The sequence below is a fragment of the Naumovozyma dairenensis genome, chromosome 2 (genome assembly GCF_000227115.2).
Source record: "Naumovozyma dairenensis CBS 421 chromosome 2, complete genome".
NCBI lineage: Eukaryota > Fungi > Ascomycota > Saccharomycetes > Saccharomycetales > Saccharomycetaceae > Naumovozyma > Naumovozyma dairenensis.
In genome coordinates this window covers 537,408-558,089 of record NC_016480.1, presented here as the reverse complement: position 1 = coordinate 558,089, position 20,682 = coordinate 537,408, and the positions used below count along the sequence as shown (strand labels likewise).

The window sequence follows — 20,682 nt, the reverse complement described above, 5'->3', positions numbered from 1 at the left end:
ATATCTCGAAGTAATAGCTGTGCATTAGAGACTTGCTTTGAACTCTATTGTCGTCGCTAGTTCTAGGCCCTCTTTTTGTCTTTTTACGGTATTTGTATGTTTCGAAGATCACTTCTATCATCGTCTTCCATTTTAATATCTTCACCTGCATTAGCTGTACTGTATTTACAAGCATCATCATCGTCATCATCAATAAATTCCCTTAAAAAGTACTCCAAGAAGTATCTGAATCGCAATCAGCCCACAGAAATTGTATCAAGTAAAATGTCAAACAACAATGGAATCACAATTGGAAATGGAAATTTAATGGAATTATCATCATCATCATCATCATCTGCTCCAGTAGAAACTCCAATAGAAACTCCAATTCCATCTACTCCATTATCGAACTTAACATATGAAAACTTGCATAGTAGTCATAATGACAATGAGAGATTCACCTTATCTCCAACAATTAATTTGACTCCCATTGAAAAAAATATCTGTAAACTATTAAATGATTATACTCTACATTATAATGAATTACATAAGCACACTACTGTGGAACCATTAACTTTAAGAATTACAGGTGGATGGGTTCGTGATAAATTATTAGGTCAATCTTCTCATGATTTGGATATCGCTATAAACATAATGTCAGGAGAATCATTCGCAATGGGATTAAATGATTTCTTAAATAAGCATTATCAAAGATATGGTATTAAACCTCATTCCATTCATAAAATTGATAAAAATCCTGCCAAATCAAAACATTTGGAAACTGCTACAACAAAATTGTTCGGTGTAGAGGTAGATTTCGTTAATCTAAGAGCTGAAGAATATACTGAATTATCAAGAATCCCAATAATGACCAAATTTGGTACTCCATTGGAAGATGCACTAAGAAGAGATGCTACTTTAAATGCATTATTTTATAATATTCAAAAAAATAAAATTGAAGATTTCACTCAAATGGGCTTGAAAGATTTGAAAATGGGAATACTTAGAACTCCATTGCCTCCAAGGAAAACATTCCTAGATGATCCATTACGAGTATTGAGATTAATTAGATTCGCTTCAAGATTTAATTTTAAAATTGATGAAAAAGTTCAAAAGGAAATGAATGATCATGAAATTAATGTCGCATTCAATTCTAAAATTTCAAGAGAAAGAATCGGAGTCGAAATGGAAAAAATATTAAACGGTCCAAATCCATTATTGGGTTTAGATTTAATTCAAAAAAATCATTTAGATAATGTAATATTCTTCTGGCACAATGATGAAAATGTTATTAAATTTAATAAAGAGAATTTAGATAAAAATGATTTGCTTCAAATTACTAAAATCTATGACCAAGGAATATTAAATAATCATTTGAAAAATTTAATTAGGAACTTTCAAGAATTCGTTTCAATACCGTTAATTAAATCTACAATAAATGAGTTTTTCACGGAAAATAGCGATAGTTCTTTGAAACAAAATTTCATATTAGCATCATCATTAACTCCATTCGCTAATTTGAAAATAATCGCACTGCCAAAGAAAAAGTTAAATAATACAATCACCGTATCAGAAAGTATAATTAAAGAAGGTTTGAAACTAAGTAAAAATGACGCCAAGATCGTTTCACAAGTAATTGATTTGTTGAAAGACTATCAAGGTATGATTAAGAAATTTGTAAACGCTTCTTCTTCTTCTACATTGAAAACCAAAGAACAGAAATTAAAGAGATCTGAAGTGGGTATGTTCTTAAAAATATTGAATGGCCATTGGCAGTTAATTCATTTCGTGTCATTGCTTAATGAATATTTGAATTTATTAAAAGAAAACAATCAATACAAGAATCAATTACTAATAAACTCCTTATTCAATAAATACGAGTCATTCTATGCATTTATATTTAATGAAAACCTACAAAATTCACATGAAATAAAACCTTTAGTTGATGGGAAAAAACTATTAACATTGTTAAAAATGAAACCTGGCCCATGGCTAGGTAAGATTAATAATGCTTCAATCATTTGGCAATTCGATAATCCAGACGGCAATGAAACTCAACTAGTAGAATATATCAAGGGTATTTTGCAACAGCAGGGACAACTGTAGTATAAACTTCTTAATACATCTATACTTAAATAAATAAGATAGGCAACTAATTCGAACTAACAACATACATCTGTAAACTATCTAGTTCCTGTGTTATATTGTATTTTAGCGCACCTATAAGTTAGAATGTATCAAGTTCTATCTAAAAAATTCATAGTTTAATATATATAGTATATATCGACTTTGCATACTTTTTTCACTTTGTATCAAGAATTATTGTTATCGAATGGTAATCCTATCTTATCGTCATTAATGTGATCGTTAGAGTTTGACACCTTAGTACCTGTCATGTAATTGTCTCCCAATTCTGACAGTAACAACATGCTCTGAATATCAAATATAGCATTATTATCATTCAGGTTGACCATGTCAAGCCCTTCAGTAGAGTTATACTGGGAATTATAACCTAAATTCCCATTCATCGGTAAAGAAGAATCATTATTAGTGGTAGTGGTGGTTAAGTTGTTGAATGGCCGTTGCACCGTTGAATTAGGTGAAATGATTGAAGAAGTCCCAAGTCCTAAACTCGAAATTGTTTCATCATTTTTGGTATTCTCACCATTTTGCATTAAAGTATCTGCATTACTCGTTGTAGAGTTCATTATACATGACTGTTCATGGAAAAATGAATTAGGGTTTTCAAAATCAAATTCAGTATATAACTGCGAAAGTGGATCCATATTATTATCCAGGTTATTGGTATCGTTACGATTGTTATTCGTAGCTTGAACAGAAGTTTCGTTATTCTCAGTTATAGGCTTGTTGAAATGATTCAGATTGATTTCTTTTGATGCTATTCCGGTGTTAACAAGAAAATATTTCTCTCCATCTTGTGAATTCATTCTTGGTGTTATACTACTTGCCGTTGAGCCGATAGAGTTGGTCATTAATGAATCCACCGCACTGCTAGTAGATTTTCTTGCATCATGGTATGTCTTGGATTGACTGTGAAGACCATCAAATCGCTCAATGCCGTTAGTTTTCCTATCAATATTATTACTATTACTGTTGTACCCCTGACTTGTAGTCCTATGCATGTACCCATTTTTGGGAAGATTTTCATAATACTTTGGATTTTGTTTCGGTATGGCAGCTTCTATTCGTTGCATTTCCCAAGTAGGATATATACTACCCGTCGGTGTGGTGATACTCGAAAACTCCGAGAAAAAGTTGTCGCTTTCTTGATCAGCCTTTCTTGTGGACACTGAATTACTGTTTGTATGATTAGATCTGGTTCTTGGTAAATTACTTGAACTGTCATTGTTACCGTATGGGTTATTATTTGGCCGAAGGGTTCCACTATGATAGTTAGTAGACTCAACACAGCTAGGAGTAGATACCGCAGAAGTTGATGACTGTAGCGCTTGTCCAAAATATGGTGGCGTTACAAAGGACGATGAAGGTGTTGATGCAACTGTTCCCGCACTGTATATCTGGTGTATATCCGATATTGATTCCTGATTTTTCTTATGGTTGAACATTGAGTTGTTTAGATTGTTATCATTATTCGTAACTTGGCTATAGTTCGCTATATATTGATTATCAAGAAACTGATTACCTTCGTTTTCTAGAGCCAGTTCTGGAATATTAGATGCAGTTCCATAGAGTGATCCTAAATCTCTTGACATCCTATATGATGAGGAACTTCTCGTACTTGACCTCGGCCGCCCTGGTGATATAATTCTATTAGGGGAATATCGATTGGACAATGATGACAAAGAGGCTATGGACATTGTTCTTTGAGCGATGGCAGAAGACGAGGATGACCGATTAATCCTGCGGTTTGCAGTATGCTGCTTTTGGTTGTTACAGGTATTACCTCTAGTGATAGTATTGTGACCTTGATTTGTATTTGGATTGCAAGTTGAGTTTAGGAAAGAAGATGGAGCCCCACTTGTATTTGCCCTTTTCCTTGTGAATAATTTACTAAATGCAACAGATGCATCATTTTCTTCTCGCAGTTTATAACCATCTGTATCAGTCGGAAAAGTATTGTAGCTCGCATGGACAACAGCTTCGGTAGTATAGGTATTGTCATCAAAAAAATGATTGTTAACTACCTGGTTATTTTCAGACTTCATTTGTTCAACTTTGGAAGGCATTTTGGATTTACTTGTTGCTTTATGTCTTGCAGTAAATAAGGGGATATTAGCAACTTTTAGTGGAGTTAATTTATCTCTATTATTATTGTTAGAAGGCTTTGCCAATGATGGATTTGGTAACGATTTTGGAACTACTTCCAAATCTCCCTCCCATTGGTTGTCTAACGTTTCTGTGATGTAAGACTTCGCCACCTGATTACAGTTTGGCACTAGTTTGGTATGCTTTAAAAAAGAACCGTATGATCTTTTTGCCGATAGAGACTTTGTTGTATCCTTTACCTTCGCAGAAGCTGTTGATGGGCCACCTGATTTGTTTATCAGTGTACCTACTTCTGATAGATTTACAGCAGGGGTATTGTTATTATGCAGGTTTTTATCCTTAACTAATTTTAACGAGGCTCTGTTGCTAGAGTTTCTTAGATTTTTCGACGATGATTTAAATATTTGTAATACTGAGTTTTTTGAAGATTTTCGTTTTAATATTTGATGTTGTTCAGCAAGGGGTATATCTTTCTCGATGTCTGTGTTCATAGTGGCTTTCTTTTCCGTGTCGAGGACTGTGTAATTCACAAAGACTACTTGCCCATCCTTCCTCTTCGATTTTCTTGATTTAGTCTTGACTCTTTGAGGTTCTTCTATTAGTAGTTTTTTAGGACTGGTCATTATATTTATATTGGGAGAGCCATTGAATGAGTTTAGGGACCCGTTTGGATTTGAGTATTGTGTAGGTGAATGGACATGTGATCTTCTGTAGTAATGTGGGATTTTCCATTTGTTTGTCGATTCCATGTCCGGACTCTTGGTTGGGACTTTATTCACCGTATGATCTCGGTCTCCTCGTGGCATAGTCGATAATATACTAGTCTAGTTATGATGGGCAGCAGAAAGAACAGCGCTTCTCTACCACAAAATCTCTTAGATTATACTCGACGGTATTATGGAAAATAAATTTGTGACAAAGACCTGGTTCTTTAATAGGTATAAAATTGGAGTTTTTCAGTAATTAGGCATATAATAAATAATACTAGGAAGACTAATATATTACTAGAGGTTCTATATTGAGAGCAATTGGTTCACTCAAGGGAGTGTATGTTTTGATCCGATAATAGTTAGTATTCAATTCGATCAATTTTTCTTCGGGTGCCTTAAGTGAGAAACATACAAGTTTTGATTTCAGTATTTTCTCTTGGATTAGTTCTATCGAAAAGGACTCTTTTTGGGCTGATTTACTAGTTCGTATACCAACAAATATGGGCTTGAGATTAATCTAAAGTTACCTTATGCTTTCAATACCGCCACCTAAATGGCCTGCTAGCTTCTTCCTCTAGGCCCAACCTCGGAACTACCAGGAACCGAGCTAGCTCTATGTCCCACATGTTGTACGTATGTACGCACTTAGGCGGACAATTTCCTCTCTGGCCTCCGTCTAGCCTTCAACGATTGGCAAACTTTCCCGGGCAGAAAACAACCAAACGTCGGCTTAATTTCAATTTTAGGCAGAGAAACTTGCTCTCACTACGGGGAAGTAGTATCCGTAGTGCCAAGTGCGGGTTACTTTTTATGTGGGCTTCTCACCTATTTTAGGGTAAACTACTTAAAACAGGATATAAAACAAGAACAGAGTCAGTAAGCTTAATCCTTCTCTTAATTTGATATTCATCTAGAAATACATTCATGTATTGACAAACCATTATTTTCTATAAATTATAAACTTATAGATATACGTCACAATACTATATTCAGATAGCTTCCCACTGTTTTAAATCTGGTACATGATGCTATTCCTAAGGACCCTTCCCGGTATCCGAGGTCACACAATAACTTTGGGGAAAATAAGATTCTCTTCAACTTTGGCTTTTATTGAGGCCACAAGGGATGGTAAAGTATCTATACCTTCTATGAGCGCTATACATGCCGCTCAAAAATTAAAGAACCCAATCACTGCTATAATCATTGGATCTCATGCACCTGGAATTGCGAAACAATTGCAGTCGTCTTCAACAGATCTAGGTCTTCAAGAAATCCTTGTTGCTGAAGATGCAACGTTGAATACTTATCTTCCAGAAGTTGTAACTCCTCTCCTACAGAATGTGTTAGGCACTGTTGATAAATACACCCATTTTGTTATGGCAAATTCATCGATCGGGAAAAACATTATTCCTCGTCTCGCCGCCGTCTTGAATTATCAAGCAATTTGTGACGTTACTGAAATTTTAGATGCTACTACATTTAAGAGGCCCATATATGCCGGGAATGCCATTGCCACCATTGGCAGTCAACAAAAACTGAACATGATTACTGTTAGGCCATCTTCCTTTTCCATAACAAAACAGGTACAAAAAAATATGATATCTCCCAACATCCCAATTAAACAAGTTCAGACTTCCGAAGTTAATGATGATATTAAATGGGAATCTGATGCTTTATTGGACAATGACAAAAGACCCGATTTAACTTCCGCGAAAACTGTTATAACTGGTGGAGTTTCTTTGAAAGATAAAGAGCATTTTGAAAGTTTATTAGATCCGTTAGCAAATACCTTAAACGCAGCAGTTGGTGCAACGAGAGCTGCAGTTGATGGCGGATTTTGTGACAATTCTTTACAAATTGGCCAAACAGGGAAAATTGTAGCGCCAGATTTGTACGTTGCCATAGGTGTATCAGGAGCAATTCAACATTTAGCAGGAATGAAAGGTTCCAAAGTCGTCGTCGCCATCAACAAAGATGCTGATGCTCCCATATTTAAGGTCGCGGACTACGGTTTGCAAGGAGATCTATTTGACATTGTGCCTGAATTAACAGAGAAGCTCCAAGAAATGCAAAGCTAGATCAGCTGGGTTCTACCATATAATTAGAATTAATATTCAAGAAAAAAAGAATTGTAAATACATATCGTAAGTATCATTTCTTTTGATACTATACACACCTTTAGTATATAGCAGCTATGAATATGCAATACTATTATTTAAATATTAAAGCCGAATTATGTAATATATAGGTCGTTTGGGGGAAGAACGTCATCCATTCTCTTTCAGCAGTCACCAATTATTATTGGAGCCTTTAGATTCTCACGGGCATTACTTCATGGCTGCTCCAGCCGCCTCCTAGCTCTTGGTTATGTGAAACCGGGTTCACCAAAGGGTCGTCGTTCCCCCCTCCCCGCCAGTCTTTATTACTGAGCGACAGTAACATTTTGAAAATAATGACCTCTCCGGGTTATCCCCCACTGGGCCTGGTCGGGCAAGAACCTTGCCCGTTGCCCGAGGTGGGTAAGGGCCATTCTTCATGAGGAAAATTTGGGGCAAAACTCGGCTAAAAATTTTTTATATGGTAAACTAGTTCAAATACAAAGATTACCTAAGTAAAATTACAATCTGGTGGCCGGGTAACACCTAATTGGGGCAAGTATGGGGCAAGGGTTGGACAAAATTTTCTTGCGCGTGGAGCAGGGCAAGACCCGAAAAATTTGTTAACTATGGGGGCAAGCTTTCAAAAAGTGCCCGACCAGGCCTATCCCCCACCCAGCATACTACGTACGTACACAGGTAAGACAGAAGTGTGGCCTCTTTTGTGACCACTTTGAGGAACTTCAAAACCCGGAAGGCTGAGAGAACCAGGCCTGGGACGGCTTAGGGTTAATGAATTGAAAAAGCAAGGATTGGGCGTGAAAATTTTGAAAAAAGGTAGGGTAGAAATCAAATTTTATGGATTGAAAAAAGAATTGAAAAATAGCAGTCGTATAATATGATTTTTATAGTAATTTTCTCATAAATTATATAATTAAAAAAATGGATTGGATTAGGATAGACTTCGGGTTAGGTTAGAATTAGGACTGGATTGAAGATTTTCACTGGGGATTAAAAAAGGTAGGGTAGGCCCGAAATCCCTTAGGATAGACCAAAAATCCTATCCGTCCTAGGTACCTGGAGAGAACACCGGAGAACAATGCACTTTCAGATTTTGAAAAAGCCGAAAGTGCCCACGAAAGTGGCCACACTTCTGTCCCACTTGGGCACGTACCCTTAAGGCACATGCCCCTCACCTATTTCGGATAGAGGGGGAAAGGGACGCCACAGTACAAAAGCAGTAATTATTAGTGTTCTATACGGCATATATAGTAATAATATATATAGTGTACACTCATCTGGCTATTAGAGCCTGATTGTAAAATATGCAAAATAGCAAAATTCCTTTCTGAAACTTTTCTCGTGGGTAGTTCTCATCTAGGACAGAAATATCCAAAAAAAATTGGATCGACAACATATCCTTTCTTCTTTTTCTTTACGGTACACCTGTTCTCCGTCTTATACACCATAACGTATTTGGATCAATATAATATGTAAAATAGTTAATTGTATAAGAAAAATATATAATGACACAAATATTCCATATCATATTTAACGTTCATGATATTAACAGGTGTAATATGAAGATTACGAAAAATGTCGAGGCTACATCATTGTCTTTCCTTCGAAAATGGGTACAGATGTATAATAACGAATTGCTTGACTAATTATTTGGAAATAAATTTGAAACACAGCCCAGAACTAAATTGTAAAATACTTTAACATCTGGAAAATTCGGGAACTGACCTTTTCCGGGGAATGCCCCCCCGCCACCATATAAATACAAACCTTATATACATTATAAATCTTTAACAGCGGTAATCTCTATTTCTGCCCAGATTTTTTTAGGTCTGGAAAAGGTACCCCATCGCTACAAAAAGCCGAGGAACTTACCTCTGGTGAACCCTGACTTGAGATCGAAGTTAATGTTAACTTTTCTGCTACTGAGTTGAGAAGCTTTGCTGAATATAATGACTCTATACGTACCATAACATATATGATATAAACAAAGTGGGAACTAATTTAAATGGGACTCTACAATATATCGGCAACATCTAAGAATACTGAAAACCTGGAAGATCAAACATTCTAACGAAAGTTGTGCCGGGTTCTTAATAGTTCATCATAAATTCATAGAACGTAAGGGACGAAGAACAGAAGTAAAATAAAGCGCTTGTTGAAAGCACAGGAAAGTAGGCTGGTTAATCTAGTAAGAATGCAGCCTTCTAGAAGGTTTTGTGATACCAATGGTAGTAGTGATAGTGCTGAGGCTATAAGCCAACACAATGAAGATGGATTGGTATATAACCAAGAGGACGTTCAAGATAGGATAGCTATAAATAACCGTTCCATCTTAACAACTTCCAATATTTGGGACTACTTGGCATATTATTTCCCATGTTTTTCTTGGATGCCGAATTATACCTTAACAAAATTTCTAGGCGATCTTACTGCAGGGCTTTCGGTCGCATCCTTCCAAATACCATTAGCTTTATCATATGCAACCTCCTTAGCACATGTGGAACCGTTGTCTGGATTGTATTCATTGGCCATAACCCCGTTCATTTATGCAATATTTGGTTCTGTACCTCAAATGATTGTTGGTCCTGAGAGTGCTATCTCACTTGTTGTTGGACAAGCGGTGGAACCGATGGTAAACCATGACGAGCGGATATCTACTATATCCATATCAATTGTTGTTACATTTATAAGTGGATCATTCCTCTTATTTCTCGGTATTTTTAGGTTAGGGTTTTTGGGAAATATACTGAGCAGAGCTCTACTAAGAGGTTTCATATGTTCCGTTGGTTTCGTTATGATCATTAACTCATTAATTTCTGAACTAAAGTTGGATAAAGTTTTAGCTACCTCCCCTGAACACTACCACACACCTTTTGAAAAGATTTTGTTTCTAATTAAATATGGTCAACACAATTACCATGCCCCCACTGCTATACTTAGTCTATATTCCTTTATTATTTTGATGTTAATGAAAGTCATGAAGAAAAGACTAATGAAGAGATTTAAATGGGTAATATTTGTTCCCGAAATATTAATCGTTATTGTAGGTACTATCATGTTTTCATTCCATTTTGATATCAAACATAAATTTGATATTAGTATAATAGGAGATTTCAAAGTAAATGGGTTTGACAGCTTACATAATCCTTTGGACAAAACGAATCGATTATTATTAAAACCCCTTTTAGACGCAGGTATCGTATGTGCTGTGCTAGGTTTCTTTGAATCTACCACAGCTTCTAAAGCGTTAGGTACAACTTATGATTTGACGGTTTCATCAAATAGAGAATTAGTCGCCCTAGGAAGTATGAATATTGTAGGATCTCTTTTCGGAGCACTCCCTGCCTTTGGAGGTTATGGAAGATCGAAGATAAATGCCCTCTCAGGTGGACAAACAGTTATGTCTGGTGTCTGTCTCGGCTCAGTTACTCTGTTTACCATCAAATTTTTTTTACCTGTAGTACATAATACACCTACGTGCGTACTCTCGGTAGTAACCTCAGTGGTTGGTTTGACGTTGTTGGAAGAGGCACCTACTGACCTTAAATTTTATTTCCAAAGCCATGGTTATAATGAACTAATCGTTCTTGGACTTACATTTATTACAACTATATTCTATTCTGTTGAAGTAGGAATTTGTGTAGGATGTTGCTATTCTATCATCAGTATTATTAAACATTCAGCTCAATCGCGGATCCAGATTTTAGCTAAGAGGAAAGGAGACAATAGGTTTTCAAATGCTGATGAACTTGGAATATTTGATGGTGAAAATAACAATAATAATACGTTCTTTGAGCCTCTGCTTGAAGATTTAGATGAAGATCGATTGGTAGTTAAAATCCCAGAACCGCTGACATTTACTAATACCGAGGATCTTAAGGAAAGGTTAAGTCGTCTCGAAAGATTTGGTTCAGTCAGAGTGCATCCAGGAAGGAGAGATTTACGATCGCGTGATAAAACGAAATATATTATTTTTGATCTTCATGGGATGACGTATATAGATGCATCAGCTGCCCAAATATTATTGGAGATAATTTTGGCGTATAATAGACGGCAGGTGTTTGTCTTTTTCGTAAGAGTGCCAATGAGGAGAGAAGTCCGACAAAGGTTTGAAAGATCAGGACTAAATAAAATTATCGTCACCAAATCGCCATCTGCTACTAATACTGGGCAGAATTTGTTTCCAGAATTAAGCCCATACTTTGAAGACATTACTGATGCACTAGCATACATTGAAAGCATGAAAAGTCCTGTAATGACTGATGATCAGGAAAGTTTTTACTCTAACAGATTAATCAATTCAGCCATTGTATAGTTTTTAAAAAAACCGATGTTCGGAAGTTATTCTATTTGAAAGCCGATCCTTTAGATACTTTACAATATATTATATTTTGAAACTATGGGCTCGCATGGTAATAAACCATGATAGTTATATATCCCTCTCATATTGATAAGGTACTATTCGACATGTTGGAGTTCTTATAGAAGTTATTAGGATAATAAAAAATTTGGCATTGGTAAATTACTATCTTAGGCCTAGCAAAAGTATTCAGGTTAATTGGCTGAGACAAAAATAAGAAAAACGTTATCAAAGTCCAACAATGTTATACATTTATACAAAACAATTAACATGTCGAACCCACTCCAGAAATTAAGGATAAAACTAAACTGCAATATGAAACATCGATAAAGAAGTACCTTTTAGAAACATTTAAACATCAGGATAAAGTAGTACGTTGCAGAAACTATAATTGATCAGTATCCCGAAGACAACCGTGCTCCCCCAGATATTAAAGAATACAATCGCAAGATGCTGCCATATAGAGCCTAGTCTGCTCTATAACGAAAAATTCTTATTGGAATATATGATACATATATGTCTCTTTGCTAAGAGAACATTGACTTACAGATACGCAATACTGTCGTAACGTTGTTGGTACCGATCGAATTCCCCGCTATTTCGACCCGGTCCAAATCAAGTCATTTGAGAAATCACTGACAACGATGACACACTAACCTGAAACACAGGTCAAGCAATCAAACAGTGACACATTGAAAGCACTGTAGCTCTATTCTAACACCCACTTCTCTCCTCGAGAAAATTTCTTTATTCAAAAAGAAGCAAAGACTAGACGTCTTTTCTTCTAATCTATTTTCCTTTCTTTATTTTATATTAATTATATTACTTACTACATAGAAAACTATCTAGAAATACATACAGAATACTCTTTACTGCTTGTGTCTCAGGTCAACTTACTTTCTACCCTTTCTTTGATAGCCGCGTCTTTTAAATCGCTATCAACGGGCAGAAAAACATTTGGTATTGTGAAATTACTACTTTAGGTCAAAACTCGATTCACGCGCTATTCGATAATACTAACCCGCTATCCGATATTAATAACCGGATTTCAACTACCATTACTTCTCGGTATACGAGTGTCGCACCCTATAAAGAGTGACAGACTTGAATAGGAAACACGAACTAACTTCAAACATGATGCACACCCAATTACAATATATGAAATTACCCATTGAGGAAATAACTAATGAAGTAGAATAAAACAAACTGATCGATAGAATTGTATACCAGAATCCTCGATAATAAACACGTTTTAGAAACGTATAAATGTCGAGTAAGATGATCTTAATAAGATCCCAATACTATGTCCTTAATAATTATCTATGCTTGTAATTATATTTTAAATAGGACAGAAGAATCACCGATAATTAAACTAACCAGATACTCGCATACTTAACAAGTCGTTTCCACTGCAAGTCATTATATTAAGTAATTAAATTAAATTAAATTAAATTAAATTAAATAAATAATTAATTATAATATTATTATTATATAATATTAATTATCTCGCCACTCATAAGAAATCCGATTGAGATAACGAAATATTGGCGTCACGTCCATGTGTCACAAAGAAGTGTGTTTATTTTATTATTAATTGAGTAATTACTGTCACGAAATGAACGTTAGTTATCAGTCAAGTTGAGTTAAGAATTATTATTAAGATTGTTTTTGGTTGGAGCCACGTCTACGGTTTCGGCCGGTCATGCGTACAAGAGTTATGTAATGGATCGGTTAAGTTGTATGGTTCTGCTGAGTGTTGACTCGGACGTTCTGGATTAGTCTCTCCTAATCAAACCTACAAGTATTCAGAGTATCCTACGGAGCACTTAGTTGAAAGGACTTTGCGAGCGGTGTTCATGATTATGAATTCTCGTTTTATGCATGCATGACTTCAACGAGATATTATATGAACTTCTAGAATTTATTTGACTTACTAAGTTATTACTTTATTAACATTATCCTAAGCCATAATTATGTTAAGAAACTAATTAGGAGCTAATGGAAGTAAGATCCTTCTAACTTTATTTAATTTTATTTTATTTTTTTACCAATCCAGTGAATTACCGTAGAGCAGAGAAGTTTAGAGTATATTGAAGTCCGACATGAAACAAACCTAAAACGACAAGTATTATCCAAGTTACCTTTTTTATCTAGTAAGAAAGACTATTGACAGGAAAATTTATTGATTAGAGACGTTGAAGAAAAAGTATTTTGGAAAGGTTATAGAAGGACTGAAAGTTGAACTGGAATTAGAAATATTTCAGTTAGTTATATATATCTCTTTATTAGTTATTGTTTATACTATATAAAGAGAGCAATCCGAATCATACATTCGTTAAAATCCTAAATTCGACTCTCTGCCTTTAGGAGGTTTAGATTTTGATCTATTATTCAGCCCATATTTTACAATTGATAGCGCACTGATTTGAGCCATCAAAACAACGAAAATCCATAAAATAAGCGGATTTAGCTCAGTTGGGAGAGCGCCAGACTGAAGTATACTTCGGTCAAAAGAAATCTGGAGGTCGTGTGTTCGATCCACACAATTCGCATATTTTAAAACTTTTTCCTTTTTGTTTATTTCCCAAAAAAATGGGCCTACTTTTTTTTCTCTTTCTCATATTTTTAAATTAGTTAATATTTTTGTTTTATTCCGTTCCTGGTATTCTTGACTTTGGATAGAAGACTGAATAATTCTTTTAATATGAAACGCTGTCTACAGTTGGGGTCAACAATCATACTGCGTTTTTTGGATTAGTAACTATAACGGTAAAAGCGCGATAGGAAAATTTTTGAAAAGCATCGACAAAAAATTATCTAATCTAAACATAAACATATACTCTGACGATGTTTATTTGGCCAGCCGTCAGAAACAAAGTGGCAGTTTGAAGAGTAGAATCAAAAATAAAAACAACTCCTTCATATCAAACCAAAAGTGAAAGCATCGACACCCGATGAGCTTTCTCTTCAATTTGTTTAAATCTGGAAATCGATCTGTGACTAACTCTAATCAGGCAGTCGCATTAGAAAATACGCACTACGTGAAATGGACTAAAGAACAATTGATCAAGAGAGTTTTGGAATTAGAGAGCATTCAAAATGAAGGGTTATCCATACCGCATAAGAAACGTAAAGTCGACATATCAACAGTTACAAAGAAGAAAAAGAAGGAATTTGATTTTAGTAAGCATAACTCAAGGTTCATTGCGCTAAAATTTGCCTATTTAGGTTGGAACTATAACGGCCTCGCAATGCAAAAGGAAGCTACACCTTTGCCTACAGTTGAAGGTAAAATCATTGAGGCCATGTACACATCGAAGCTTGTCCCTTCTATGGTACCACAAGAATATTCATTCAGTCGATGTGGCAGAACGGATAAGGGAGTAAGTGCCATGAGTCAAGTTATTTCATTGAAAGTAAGGTCTAACTTGACAGATGAAGAACAAAAAAGGCCAGAAAATGATCCTAGAGAAATTCGGTATGTTCATATCTTAAATCAACTTTTGCCTGATGATATAAGAGTCTCTGCTGTTTGTTTAAGACCGCCAGAAGGTTTTGATGCGAGGTTCAGTTGCGATTCGCGTCATTACAAATACCTCTTTGAAGCAGATGGTTTAGACATTTCCAAAATGAAAGAAGCCTCGTCAAAATATGAAGGAGATCATGATTTCAGGAATTTTTGTAAGTTGGATGGGTCTAAACAAATTACTAATCACCGCAGAACTATCATAAGTGCCAAAATATTGCATGTTGAAGGAAACATTTACTGCTTCGATCTTGTTGGTAGAGCGTTCTTATGGCATCAAGTTCGTTGTATGATGGCTAATCTATTATTAGTCGGTCAAGGTTTAGAAGAAGTGTCATTAATTGAAGACATGTTAGATATTGAAAAGACTCCACAAAAGCCAATCTATGATATGGCCGATGATCTTCCATTGCTGTTATATGACTGTAAATTCCCTGAAATGGAATGGATTGAAAGTAACTTGAATAACTATGATGCCGTTAAGTATGGTAAAGCAGTGAATGCGCTTGCTCTCCATTATCAGTTGAAGGCTACAATTGTTAATATCTTTAAAAATACTTTACCTACTGCAGAAACAGATTTTAAAACGAAAACAAGAATTAATCTCGGTGATGGAAAAGGGAAAGTAGTCACTAAGTATGAAAAGATGAAGGATAGAGAAGTTATGCATTCGGTTGAAACAATAAACAGCAAGTATCTTAAGAGAAAGAAGGCAAAAGCAAAGATTAAGAAAGAGGAACTTGTATAAATCTATAGGTGATCCTATAATTGTAATAATTTTGTATATTATTGTATAATTGATATGTCAATCTCTTTCTTTATTTATTTCTACTTATGAATCTACAGGAAAACATGTATACATCTCCGATTTTGAATAGAATATATAGAGTAACTTACTACTGAATCCAATGCACGCTAATTGATCCGTGCCATCCATGAAGGATCCCAATAGTATGTTTCAGAGCCAGCTTGTTTATCTACCCATAATAAACCATTGGCAACCATTCCGTCAATTACTGCTTTACTTCTGACATTTGTCCAATTCAAATTTGCCTTGAGAAGCGAGGCGGTAGCATAGCCCAAAATTGAACATATTTCTAAAATCTTAGTTTGATCGTCTGTTAATTCATTCGGGACGCTACGAATAAATTTTTTCTGCCTAATTTCGAAGACTTCAAAGCCTCCATCTAGAGCTAATAACATGTTTATGGCTTTTTCCAAGTCTGGTCTACCAACTCTTAGATGTTTGAAACATTTTTCTAATTCATCAAACGAAATAACTCCGCCATTCATATCCTTCGTCTGTCTACATATCTCGATAACTTTTACACATATTTCATAGTAGAAATCATTTACGGTGAACAAGTGTTTATCTTTATCAAATAGAGATAATGGGTTGATACCGATTGATGAACACATTCTTGTAAACTTCAATCTAAATTCGGGGTTTTCTCGCAGTTCTTCATTATGCTTGTTTGCAAAAATTGTCAAACGATCTTGGAAGATTTTCAGTTGGTCCCTAAGTTCCAGCGTTTGTTTTTGTAAGATATTTGAACTGATATCTTCATATTTCTCTCGCTGTTTGTCATCGAATTGAGCCAATCCAAACTGTCTCATCCTATATCGTTTTAGTTTCGATTTTTAGTTTAAGTATCGTTCTATCTTACAGAAGTTCTGCTTATTGCATCCCTAATTAAATGCCAGATTGGACTTCGGACTGAAAGAGTCACCACGTCTATTAGACAACTGTCAGGTGGTGATGGCTTTGTTCAGTCTTCAAGTATTCTAGTACTCCGGATACAACTTGAGGGTTCTTTTACCCATATCATTTTCTTCCTTGAGAAGTATAAAGGAACACTCAAAATAAATGGGGTAAGGTCACCATATTCTGAGGACAAGAGGAGGGTAACGGCCCAACGCGAAACGCGTAAGTTCTTATAAACAATGACGTTGGGCGAAAAACCTATTGTGACTATCTAGAAGAATACATAAAGTATGTACATACTACATAGAGACTATAGTCATTGCAACATACGTGTCGCAAGTTTATTTTGCGAGGCATAATCCACTTAAACCAACACATTGAACAGAACTCCTGTGAAAACGCTACATAATGGAACTAACTGATTTCAAACCCTCAACTTGGATTTCTTCTTCAAAAGATTCGTTAAAAATATCTTTGGTAAGTAAGGATGGTGCTGTTCAATTTGCACCTATTTTTACATATCCCATATTCGGAGATGCAGAACAAATCGTTGGTTATCAAGATTTACTTGTTCATTTGGCGTTTGATTCCATTACATTTAGGCCATTTTTAAATGTTAAATACTCAACTAAACTAGATACGGAAGATATCGATGACGTTGAAGGAGAGTTGTTAAAGGTTTTACCAAGTGATAAGGATGAAGTCATATTAAAAGATGAAGCAAAATGGGTTGATATGTTTGAATTCGAACAGAAGAACTCGTTTAAACTACCGGAGGATAAATATAAAGTTAACGAATATGAAATAGATAAGGAACACTTTGTCGTTTATAAAATGAAGCTTTCTGATGATGAAAAGTTTTTGAAGTTGCATCGTCGAATTCAGATTTTTTCCCTCTTTTTCATTGAAGCAGCTTCCTATATTGATGAAGAAGATTTTAATTGGGATATATATTGGCTATTCAATAAGGAAAAGAAGCAATGTATGGGTTATGCCACCGCTTACATGTATTGGAAATACCTCGGTGGAAAAGATTTTGATGAATCTAAAGAGCCTAAACATTACAGAGCCAAGGTCTCTCAATTCTTAATTTTACCGCCATATCAGGGTAAAGGGCATGGTTCGAAGCTCTATCAAGCAATTTTTAAGAATTGGTTAAGTAATGATTTAGTACGAGAATTTACTGTAGAAGATCCTAGTGAGAATTTTGATGATTTGAGAGATCGTAATGATTTAAATTTCTTATATGAAAATGGATTCTTCCAAGAACTATCTTCGAAAATTGTAAATGAAAAGGATTTCATCTCTAATGAATGGTTGCTATCAAAACAAAGGGCGTATAAGATTGAGAAGAGGCAATTTGGAAGACTTGTCGAAATGATTATGTATAAAGAAAACCTTGTAAATGCATTCAGGCATCAGGTTAAAAGAAGATTATATTTGAAGAACTATGATACTCTTTCTGAAATGACAGAAGCAGAAAGAAAAGATGCGCTACAGAAATCATATCTTACTATTAAAGAAGACTATGAAAGGATAACATGCAGCTCTAAATTCAAAAAAAGACATGCAGAAGAAATCGAAGGGTTGGATAGTAAGAAACCTAAGCCAGAAGGCGCCTAGGGAGTTTTGTAATGTATTCAAGTTGTACAATGTAAACTTAAGCGATCTGTATTTTTTGTAAAGGAAGAAGGATCATAACGCTAATAACATAATGGATTATATTGAATGTAATTGTGTTTTTGTTTCCCGAGTCACATAAATTACTTAAACTACTTTTGAAATTAAGATATACTCAAAAGGACAGATGACCACGTTTTGATTTAGACCTCTTTTTAGACTAAAAGTAAGAATTTAGTTACAAGTGTTTTGAAAGTTTCTCGATCTGAGAAAGAGTTGAGGAAGAAAGTAGACTCTATACATGAATCTGTTGGCAAATAGTGTAGTATTCTAAAAACATTCTGTCATTTTTAATTTCAACACCAGGTATTGATCCTCGTCGTACATTATGTGAGGTTGATTTCGTTGTTTTAAACCGTACCTAGGTTTATATACTAAAGGATGCAGTAGCATTAAATGGGTTCTAGCTGTACCTAGGTATAAAGTATATCGTATTAAAGATCACTATGCACATATGCGACACAGGGAGCTTGATGATCTTTTCGCGAACTGCTAATGACAACTTTTGAAACCGAAGATAATTCAGAGAATGTTACCAATCTTAGAACATTTGATTATTAGCCTTATTATATTCTCTGTTTATTATATAAGACAAGTAACTGAAACTAACTTACGTATTACACCTGAGCGTATTAATAGATAACCCTGAATTACGATAAGAAGTAAATCACATCTAACATAAATTACCCCTAACAATTTGTCAAAAAAAGAAGATTGAATGAAAAGGGTACTTGAGATATAAATAAAATACTGAGGGTCAATAGTTTTGACCACTAATCGGTTATATATTGATTATCAAGTACTGCATACATAGTTAATACAAAAACAACAGGCATTATGAACAACGCTACTGACAACTCCAGGGTCAACAACAAAAGACGACCGCTGTGGTTCTAGTACTATTTGTAGGTCGGAGCGGAAGTTTTGCCTAACCTGAACCTTCGGCGGCTAATGTTTGTTTTATTTTTCATACGGGTAACGCATTTTCTTCAAAAGTAAATTTTTTTTGAAGTAAAAAACTTTGGGCATCGGAAACTTTCATTGAATAATGAGAAATACACACCGGCGCCTTAAGTACGTACGTATATATATTATACTAGTTAATTTATATGGCATTACCTTTTATAATAAAACATAATAGAGTAAGCATACAAGTTATCGGTTATTTTTTGTCTTTGATTTCTTATCACAAAATGGTTCCCAAAAAATATTCCAAAAATAATAAGCAACAGAGCGTTAGAAGAGAAGTTGCTCCAGAAATTTTCCAGGATTCTCAAGCTAGAAATCAGTTAGCTAGTCAAGAAAAGTTGACTGAAAGGTCGACCAGGAGAAAAGTTAGTAAACTACAGGTCAGTAAAGAGCAAGCTAGAGCTCGATTATACGGCACAAAAAATAAGAAAAATCAAATAAACGAAAAGGATTTAGATATCCCTACCCTGAATAGAGCCATCATACCTGGTGTTAAGATAAAGAGAGGGAAAAAGGGAAAGAAATTCATTGCAGATAATGATTCGGTTACTTTGGATCGTTTGATTAAGACGATTGGTGACAAATATGATGATTTGACTGAAAGTAAATTAGAGAAAGCAAGGAGACTAGAAGAAATTCGTGACTTGAAAAGAAAAGAAATAGAGAGGAAAGAAAGTGCCAAACAAGATAAACTTGAAGAGAAGAAAGGAGAAATTAAGAAGAAGGCTTCGGTGGCAAGAAGCTTACGTAGGAAAAACAAACGTGACTCTGTGAAAAGTTCTATTTCTGATCGTGCTAACAATGCTGCGAGTGATGAGGATAACAAAAAAAAGAAGAGGAAATCAGTTTCGTTCGCATGATAATTCTTCCTTGTATAGAATGTCAAGAGTTCATATGATAATAACCTACGTCGTGCCCCTCATATGGACTCGACTAACTATAACATAATTTGTAAATTAAAGACCTTGTTTTCATAGAGTTTCTTCTTTCATACACAACTGATTCAACTGTGAATAAATATCATTCCAATTACTTCTATTACTGACTGTGTTCATACTTTATATTAGAATCAGCTACGTAAGTCAGATCGACTCAGTTGGAGGTATAAAAAGATCAGCATCGTACTGTATCGATTCGATAAATTAATGACGAGGACTCACTTTATGTATTGAAGTTTGACAGGCAATTACTAATGAGGGAATGTCCTATGCCCACGCGTCACTAACTTTGGATGATAGTCATCTAAATATAAATCCACTGGCGATGGGAAATCTCAGAGGGCAGCAGACATGGGAGGGTAGGAAATATTTTGTACGTCCTACCCCCCCCCCCAAAAAATAGGCCTACCTTCATCCGTTTTCAACACCCAGATGAAAATATCTAGTCAT

General features: G+C 35.1%; 8 protein-coding genes and 1 non-coding gene across 9 annotated transcripts; 7 read left to right on the top strand and 2 right to left on the bottom strand.

Moving 5' to 3' along the window:
• Positions 1-96: 96 nt before the first annotated feature.
• CCA1 (tRNA adenylyltransferase) lies at positions 97-2,085 on the top strand (the record flags this gene model as incomplete). Its single annotated transcript, XM_003668454.1, has 1 exon — positions 97-2,085. One exon carries the CDS (start codon positions 97-99, stop codon positions 2,083-2,085), a length of 1,989 nt encoding a protein of 662 aa, XP_003668502.1.
• A 206-nt stretch (positions 2,086-2,291) lies between these two features.
• BCK2 (Bck2p) lies at positions 2,292-5,033 on the bottom strand (the record flags this gene model as incomplete). The annotated part of the gene is made up of 1 exon (XM_003668453.1): positions 2,292-5,033. The coding sequence occupies one exon, from the start codon at positions 5,031-5,033 to the stop codon at positions 2,292-2,294; it is 2,742 nt and encodes a 913-aa protein (XP_003668501.1).
• Positions 5,034-5,959: 926 nt separating this feature from the next.
• On the top strand, positions 5,960-7,015 carry AIM45 (Aim45p; the record flags this gene model as incomplete). Its single annotated transcript, XM_003668452.1, has 1 exon — positions 5,960-7,015. The coding sequence occupies one exon, from the start codon at positions 5,960-5,962 to the stop codon at positions 7,013-7,015; it is 1,056 nt and encodes a 351-aa protein (XP_003668500.1).
• A 2,233-nt stretch (positions 7,016-9,248) lies between these two features.
• Positions 9,249-11,369, top strand: NDAI0B02210 (uncharacterized protein; the record flags this gene model as incomplete). Its single annotated transcript, XM_003668451.1, has 1 exon — positions 9,249-11,369. One exon carries the CDS (start codon positions 9,249-9,251, stop codon positions 11,367-11,369), a length of 2,121 nt encoding a protein of 706 aa, XP_003668499.1.
• Positions 11,370-13,911: 2,542 nt separating this feature from the next.
• On the top strand, positions 13,912-13,966 carry NDAI0Btrna8F. Its single transcript is given in 2 exon segments — positions 13,912-13,966; positions 13,930-13,966. It is a non-coding gene; the product is annotated as a tRNA-Phe (tRNA).
• Positions 13,967-14,368: 402 nt separating this feature from the next.
• Positions 14,369-15,688, top strand: DEG1 (pseudouridine synthase DEG1; the record flags this gene model as incomplete). Its single annotated transcript, XM_003668450.1, has 1 exon — positions 14,369-15,688. The coding sequence occupies one exon, from the start codon at positions 14,369-14,371 to the stop codon at positions 15,686-15,688; it is 1,320 nt and encodes a 439-aa protein (XP_003668498.1).
• Positions 15,689-15,855: 167 nt separating this feature from the next.
• On the bottom strand, positions 15,856-16,557 carry SNF8 (ESCRT-II subunit protein SNF8; the record flags this gene model as incomplete). The annotated part of the gene is made up of 1 exon (XM_003668449.1): positions 15,856-16,557. One exon carries the CDS (start codon positions 16,555-16,557, stop codon positions 15,856-15,858), a length of 702 nt encoding a protein of 233 aa, XP_003668497.1.
• Positions 16,558-17,053: 496 nt separating this feature from the next.
• HAT1 (histone acetyltransferase catalytic subunit HAT1) lies at positions 17,054-18,268 on the top strand (the record flags this gene model as incomplete). The annotated part of the gene is made up of 1 exon (XM_003668448.1): positions 17,054-18,268. One exon carries the CDS (start codon positions 17,054-17,056, stop codon positions 18,266-18,268), a length of 1,215 nt encoding a protein of 404 aa, XP_003668496.1.
• A 1,166-nt stretch (positions 18,269-19,434) lies between these two features.
• On the top strand, positions 19,435-20,154 carry LOC1 (Loc1p; the record flags this gene model as incomplete). The annotated part of the gene is made up of 1 exon (XM_003668447.1): positions 19,435-20,154. The coding sequence occupies one exon, from the start codon at positions 19,435-19,437 to the stop codon at positions 20,152-20,154; it is 720 nt and encodes a 239-aa protein (XP_003668495.1).
• Between the last annotated feature and the right edge of the window lie 528 nt (positions 20,155-20,682).